Genomic DNA, 8,181 nt, shown 5'->3' on the forward strand with positions numbered 1-8,181 from the left:
GATATTTTAAAAATACGACTTATTTAAAATCAACGGATGTAAATATCTGTTTGTTACTGTACTAATTGTCGCTAAGTCGCTCGTGCGTGACGCAGATTAGGGAGCGAGCCTGTGAGATTTAGGGTGCGTTTCTTTAAAAAAATCCAAATCCGGATTCTTGAATCCAAAAACGGATTTTGCGTTTCTTTAATAAAATCCGAAAATGGATTTTGAATCTATAGAATCCACACTCCGAGTGGATTCATTAGATCAAATCTAAATCCGGATTTTTAGGATTCATGATCCGTGCGTTTCTTTATTGCACGGATACAAAAAGCAGTACGTTTGGCAAGCGGTCGTCTTCTTAAAATCCGCCACATTCCCGCCATTTTGTTGTAAATATTAGCTGCTGCCGGCCATGGCGAATAAACAAGGTGAGTTTTTCGTGTAGTTTCACCGAAATTTTCCGTCCTGTACGTATTTTTATAAATTTTCCGGATGTTTGATGCGTCTTGGCATCTTTTATTTCTATCTACAGGACAATATTGGACGCACAGTTTATCTGCAGGTGAATATCCAGAATATCAGAGGAACGAAAGCCACGTTCAACCGTGCATTCAACCTTATCTTCCTCAGTTCATGTTTCCACCGCCGCAGGCATCACAGTTCAGCCATGAAACAGTCAGATCAGTATCACCTCAGCCTGGTCCAAGTTTTTCTTCTTCGGAAACAGCTGCAGCCACGTTCAGTCAGTCGCGTGAAGGCACCGAAGGCGAATCGAGAGCTCTTGTACGCTGGTCTAGAGCTGATGTGCTGTTGTTAATTTCCTGCTATGTCGAACGCAGAGAACGATTTAAAGATATAAACAAAAAGAACAAGTCCCTGTGGGAAGAAATCAGCGAAGAATTAAAGAAGAACGGAGTGTTCTTTAATGCCAAGGCGTGTGAGACGAAATTGAGAAATCTGAAGAGAAGTTATGTTGCTTGTGTTGATCACAACAAAGTCAGCGGAAATGACCGAAAGAAATGCAACTTCTATGACGAACTTCACGAAATATTTTCGAAAGATGATGCCATCGCTCCAAAAACATTGTGCAGCAACATTGATGGTAAACGGAGCAAAGATGCAGTCAAGAGTGTTAAAAATTCCAGTTCCACATTGAGTTCCACAGGTAGTGACACAGAGGAGCCTGTGGTTACAAAAGCAAAGAAAAAGAAGTTACCAGAGCGGAAGAAAAGAGAAGACCTCGTTGGGCTCTTTAAGGAATTTACACTAGACAGGAAAGAGGAAGAAAAGGAAAAGATTAAAAAGTTTGAAAATATGCACAATGAACGCATGGCACTCATCGGCCGATTTTTGAATGTTTTTGAAAAATCATTGAACAAAGAGTAACCTTGATTCCATAATTTTTTATTGTGTTGCAGAACATGGGATTATTTGACCACAAACATGAACATAGATACAGTAAACCTGAGTTTGTTGTCAGTATTGAGTTATCTAAAAGTTTATTATATCATACATGTTAACAGTATTATTGCAAGTTGTATGTTTTTTTTTATCACATACATACAAGGAACTACAACAGCAACATTAGGTGAGAGGGCCTAACTAAACTGGTTTTGATATTATTTATATCCTTTACTTTTTTTAGCCTGATTCTCAGATGCTTCAGATCACTTGTGTCACGCACTTCCTCCTTTCTGTGCGTGACACAAGCAACCTGGACTGTCAGAGTATTAGGCTGTTACATTTGTGTTGAAAGTTTACATTTCAAGCAACACCATAAATGTTTCAGGTAGTATAAAGTGATCCATGTACATGGCTCTACTATTTTCTTATATACTTTTAAAAACAAATAAAATATTGATATTTATAGCAAAAAGACTATTATACAGTATAAACTTTATGAATGACATACACCACCTATGAAAGAAGTGTTCATGAAAACACCACAGTACAAAAGGTATCAATACATAAACCACTTATAAATGCTAGGTTTATGGGATCAGTCTCATTATCATGTTTCTCTTATCAACTGCTCCTACACCTGGTGGAAAGATGTCATCATCATTGTCATCATTGTCATCATCATCATTAGAGTCATCTAAAAAATCATCGATGTCATCTTCAATAATGCAAATGTTGTGTAAGATGCAAGAGGATACAATAATTTCCGGTATGTCCTCAATTTTGTCAACATCCATCATTGTTTTTAGCTTCCTAAACCTGTTCTTAAAAAGCCCTATGGACCTCTCAACCACCATTCTGGTGGAACTGTGGGCAGTATTGTAACGTCTTTGTTGAGCAGTCAAACGTCCGTTGTCTCGAAATGGGGTCAACAGCCACCTCTTCAAGGGATATGCTGCGTCTCCCAAAATGTGGGAGTTGCCAGGAAAATAATTGTCTGGGTTCACTTCAACTTCTCGGCAGATCGGAGAATTACGAAACACGCGAGCATCGTGTACTGAACCAGGGTAACCACAGAAAACATCGGTTATGAATAAATCCGGGTCACAAATGACTTGTAGTTGGACAGAAAGGAAACCTTTGCGATTTATGTATTGTTCATGATTGTTATGTGGTGCTTTGATTGGTATGTGGGTGCCATCAATAGCCCCCAAAACACTCGGAAAACCCTTTTTCTCTTCAAAGGCCTCCATCACCGCTTGGGCTTTTAGACCAGTTGGAAACTTGATAAACTCATCCATTAAGTTCCTCACTATTGCTTTGCAAACTCGTCTGTAGACTCTGTACGCAGTTGCCCTGCAAACATCAAATCGATCGGCAACAGAGCGTAAACATTCTGGATTCCCAAGAATCCACAGCGTAACAAGGATTTGCTTTCTTAACTCGACCGGTGGTCTTCCTCTATCGCCGGTGTATTGAGGTAAGTCGCCGTGGACCGAAAGCAAATGTTCGAGAACTGTAACTGTATGCCGTGACATGCGGAAGTGACTTCGGAAGTCCTCCGGTATGTAACTAGGTACGGTTATTTCGTAAAAATTCTTTGTGCGAACGTGTTCTTTTCGGACGAGCTGTCCGGCCGCCAAAAGGAATAAAACTGCTTCGTCATCGGCTCCTAAAAGAACCTGTTGTTGTTCAAGGTCATCGGCAAGGACTTCTTCGAACAGTTCAAACATCAAACCAAAACTTTCCGCCATTTTGAAAACTCCCCCCAAAACACGCGAACTGCATGCTGGGGTCGTTACGGCTAATTGAAAAAAAAATCCATTTTCGGATTTTTCGTTTCTTTAAAAATAACGAATCCGCATGATCTCGGATTAAGAATCCAATCTTGGATTTTTTTAAAGAAACGCACCCTTAATTTCAGCTCGTGGTAATTTTGGTGTTTCATAGTTTGTTTTACCTGTGTAGACAATATTTAACATTAATATATATTTTTAAAACGCTTCAAACCGCTAAAAAAGCAAAACCCTTATGTTTTATGTACAAACTTTGGCCGAGGAGTTAATTTATTCAATAGTGCTTTGTTATGTAGAGTTGTAGATTTCAAAGGCGCTCAATTGGAATTTTATCGAATTTTGATCGGCGTTCATGCAAAAGTGCTACTAGATCCTAAAGATTTAAAACCGTAGACCTAAAAATCAATGACTGAACTGTCTTTGGTAATAATATCAGAGGATTTGAAGAACTACCGGTCAGCTTTTTTCGTCGCTGAGTTTGGATTATTTTACACCTTCGCGTAAATGAGAAAAGTGTGTCTTCTTAATCGGGTCTCAGTTCGCTCACAAATAAGCAGAGATAAAAATAATTCCCATGGTTTGACTAAGGAAGAATCAATGTATTCAATTATACTTAAGAAAGATTCACAGCTATGTAAACGTCTGTGTAGCGAGAAGCTGAAAAGTGTAAAATTTCGAGTTTCCGTTAGGTGAAATCCGAGCTTCCGGTAGGGTGACCGTTTTTCGTGGTTTTCTGCCGTTATATGGAATACTTAAAAAAACTAACCTCATATCCTTCAGTTACTTACCTAGGCCTTCAAACTGACAAAGTATGAGCGAAATCGATTTTTTGACCGTGGCCACTTTTTTTAAATTTTCCTTGATTTTTACTGACATTTACTCTTAATCTTAATACAAAATTATTTCACTGGCTGGGAGTGTCGTTTATTCATTGCAGCCGAAGGAGGTCTTAATAAGGTTGTGCAAAGATGTGAAAATGTCACAAAATTTTACAAAGAACTCAAAACGATACAAAATTTTGGTCAAATAAAAGAATAAACGATTTTTTCGGCCTCTGAAGGTGGGAAGTAACCTTAAGACCGAAAGAAAAGGACACAAGCCTTAGATGCAAAGCGAAAGCAACAAAAACTTGAGCTCGAGGTGGAGCGCAACAAGCATTTTGAAGAACTGGCATGTTCCCCTTTTTGTATTCAGAATACAACATCAACAATGAATTAATTTGACAGTGGCCAACATTTTCCTTCCTGTCACAGTATTTCTTAGTAGTTTTCGTGTTGCCCTTCGAGAGGATCTCCGCGTCATCCGCACGTCCAAACGCTTGAATCTGTTGTTTGTCTTGTTAGGGTCAGTTGACGGGGTTCAGGAACACTGAAATCTAAGACGACGCCCTCAAAACATCCTGTACATAATGTTCAATCTTTATGGACAAAGACGGCCCAAGCGTGATCAGACTTCTCTATCTGTTGTTGCCGGGTAATGCTTGGCTAATAATTAGAAAATAAACATAAGAAATCTAAATCGAAAAAAAAATTAATCTTAGCTAAGATGGTTGTGGTAAGACGAAATATTTATTGTTGGAACGACTGCCGCATGGTAGCAATATGAAAACAAATTTAAGAGAGGATGAAGCACAGAGACAGAATAAATGCAATATCCGTTGCATTTATTGCACTCATCATGGAAACTTTTGTATATTGATTGAATGCTCTCGACCGGTTAGATTTCTCAATGAAAATAAAAAAAAATTCCAGGTTATACATTTATTGTTAACTGCACTCACAATGCACTGTACACTACCTTTCTGTATCGTGCCATGTTCAGTAAAATTGGTTGACTCGACTGTTTTTGTACTTGAGCTGAGTTGGAGAGTGTGGAAATCTTTGTTTCCGAGATGATCGAGAGTATTAGAAAATACGGAACACCTAATATCCATACCCAAGGATTATACCGAAATCTAAAATGTAGCAAAAAACAGTGACACCAGAGGAAAGCCAAACTGCAGTTAATTTCATATACGTGCGCGCCAATGTTATAATTTGTTTCATATCTAAGTCCGAGCAACAGGGCTAGAAATCTGTCCACGCTAGCTTATGGCCTTTCTTGTCATCAAAGACACTGAACTGAATGCAAGGCTTTTGATGAATTCAGTGTTTGTAAACGAGGGACATCCGATAATAAGCACTGAGAGGTGGAGTAGCAAGACAGATTGGAGAACCAACAACGGATCAGTAGTCGCCAGCAATCTAAAACGAAAAAGTCTCTGCCAGAGATATTGATGGATTTGGAAGAAATTGATTTCGTGACAATCCCCGAGTACTTAAAACTATACAATAATAGCGTTTGATCGCTGTTGTCAACATATTTTAAAATACTGCTATTCAAGTTTGTTATTGGCAAAAAAACCGGAAACAAGGACAGGATCAAGATTAAACACTACCAAACTCGTTTCGGCTTATGTTACGTTATTTTTCCCCTTCATTCGACTTCTCCTTCTTAACTTCAAATAACTTCAAAAGCTCTCCTTTGAAGAAAAATTTCTTCCCATATTTTCATATCTCTAAGAAAGAGCAATAAAAAAGAAGTACTATTATCCTGTTCGTTTCCACATGATCGTGTATATGTCCTAAGTTATTGTGTTCGCCAGAACTGGCTTGTAATAAAACAAAGTTTTTTCAAGATATCTTTAATGTTTTTACTCCTTGTCTCTTTATTTGTTCACGAGGAAATAACGAATACTAATGACAGCACCTCCACGATTTTATTTATTACTTTCCAATGAAGCAACATAAATCGATGAGTCCGCTACAATATAACAAATAGGATGATGACTCGAAGAAGATCTAACTTCATGAAGAGCAAAGTGATTGTCTTATTGTCTGCTTTACCGCTTTTCTCACCTCGCTTATCTTCCAGCAGTAAAGAAATGGATTCAAGGTGGAGTTAAAATAAAGTAAGGCTACTACTGTTCCTCTGATTACAACTATATGTGATGATAATGTTTTTCTACGAGCTGTCACACTTTCAACTATGATATATGGTGCATAACAAACAACTAGAGCTAACTGCACAGACAGTGCACTGTGCACTGCTTTTCTGTATCGCAAAATGTTCAATGAATTTGGTTGGCTCGACTGTTGTTGTACTCGTGCCTTGTTATAACGGAGAGTGTGGAAAATCTTTGTGTAAGCGGCCATCGAGATGACTAAACATAACGGTACAATTATATATAAAAACCAAAAGACTATACGTTTATTTAAAATGTAGCATAGAGCAGCAACACCAGACGAAACCCAAACGGCAGCTACTATTATATAAGTACGCTTCAAAGTTACAATTCGTTTGTATCTCAGCCCCAATAACAGGGCAAGAAGTCTGTCAACGCTTATGGTCGTCATTGTCAGCAAAGATACTCCACACAGTGCATAGCTTGATAAGTAGCCGGCGCTTCTTGCGTATCGACAAAGATTCCATTGTTTGTAAATTGAGGAAATCCGATACGTAACACTGAAAGGATGGGTAACAAGACCAACCAATAGATCGGTAGTCGCCAGATTACGGTACAAAAGTTTCGACGGCGGATGAAGCGAAGATTCTTTGCGAAGAGCAACTAGGATTAAAGAATTTCCAAGAATTGCAGTGAGGGAGAGAAATATATTTAGCACTGCGAGATGAATTGGCAGTTGTTGTGATCCACTTGCTAAAGTGGAGGAGCAAACTAGTTCTTCGAGTGTTTTCATCTGTATTCCATCTCCTGTTAAATTGTTTGCAGCTATCATTCTTATCTCGTGTCCTATTTCTCTTTTTTAAGGTTACCTGAGATTGCGACGAAAGATATGTCGTCTTGGCAATACCCGCAAAGATACGATCATTTATACCTTACTTTATTATAAACGATATTATGAAGATGTCCTTGCCATCACTAAATACCCAATGCAAGAAATAAAACCGACCATTAAGTTCCTTTATTTTTCTTTTCTTTTTTCACTTCTGGGTGTGCCTCAGGCGTAAATTAGCAAAATGACGAAAGCATAAGTAATCTATAATATCACTATCTCATAGCTCGACAAATACTCGCTTTTCACCTATATAATCATTTATAACTAGGATAGGTAATAAGTATCATTGGTATGAGGTTGAGAAGAATCAGAATCAGAAGCTTAATAGAAAAAGTCCGCACCAGAGATATTAATGGGTTTTGAGGAAAATTGAATTCGTGACAATCTCCGAGCGTGTAAAACTATACAATATTGACGTTTAGTCACAGATGCAACCATTTCCTCAAGTAATGGATTTCAACTTTAAATTAACAAAGCCTTCCTGCTCTTTACTTTCCGCTTCGCTCCTGACTGAACCTAGAAACGGAAACAGCAACATGAGCAAGATATATCACAATACCAAACCCTGTCGGTTTTAGTTGAGTTGTTTATTCCTTTTATACGCCCCCTCTTCTTATTCCAAGACATTAATTGTAATTATCCCCCATGATCAGAAGCAGAAGCAATTTTACCGTCCGCAGAAAATAACTTTAAAAGCTCTCCTTCACTACTCTTTGAAGTTCAATTTCATCCCACGCCTTCATACTGACTGAGAACGCAAAATAAGGAAGTAACATCGAAGTAACTTCCTGTTTGTTTCTACACTATACGTTCATACATCACTACTTGTTCTATTCGCAATAAATGCCATCGCAGTAAACAAAGTTTTCTAAAGATGATTTTACTAATCAACTCAGTCCTTTTATTTCTTCAAGTTGAAATTTTATCAAGTTTTTATATTCATTACTTTCTAATAAAATAACCGACAAGCGATTTCTTGTGGTAACCGTAACTTTAAAGGTCGGCTTTGATATAATGAATAGAATGATGACTCGGGGCAGATCTAACTCCATGGACAGCAAAGTGCTTGTCTGATTGTCTGCTTTACTGCATGTCTCACTACACAAACCTTCCAACAGTAAATAAATGGGTTTAGCGTCGATTTAAAGCTATTCCTCCGATGA

At 38.1% G+C, this 8,181-nt stretch overlaps 2 protein-coding genes across 2 annotated transcripts; one reads left to right on the forward strand and one right to left on the reverse strand.

The window, feature by feature from the left end:
• The first annotated feature begins 397 nt into the window (after positions 1-397).
• On the forward strand, positions 398-1,861 carry LOC149037412 (uncharacterized). Its single transcript, XM_089186320.1, has 2 exons — positions 398-413; positions 518-1,861. The coding sequence occupies exons 1-2, from the start codon at positions 398-400 to the stop codon at positions 1,369-1,371; spliced, it is 870 nt and encodes a 289-aa protein (XP_089042446.1). The 3' UTR covers positions 1,372-1,861.
• Positions 1,862-5,936: 4,075 nt separating this feature from the next.
• Positions 5,937-7,530, reverse strand: LOC113679595 (melanocortin receptor 5-like). Its single transcript, XM_027196565.2, has one exon. It carries the CDS (start codon positions 6,956-6,958, stop codon positions 6,029-6,031), a length of 930 nt encoding a protein of 309 aa, XP_027052366.2. The 5' UTR covers positions 6,959-7,530; the 3' UTR covers positions 5,937-6,028.
• Between the last annotated feature and the right edge of the window lie 651 nt (positions 7,531-8,181).

This window comes from Pocillopora damicornis, chromosome 11 (assembly GCF_964200805.1).
Source record: "Pocillopora damicornis chromosome 11, jaPocDami1.2, whole genome shotgun sequence".
NCBI classification, from domain to species: Eukaryota; Metazoa; Cnidaria; class Anthozoa; order Scleractinia; family Pocilloporidae; genus Pocillopora; species Pocillopora damicornis.

Bases quoted from the DNA above. Each gene is read 5' to 3' on its own strand.
- LOC113679595 (XM_027196565.2), bottom strand. From the start codon at position 6,958: ATGATAGCTGCAAACAATTTAACAGGAGATGGAATACAGATGAAAACA.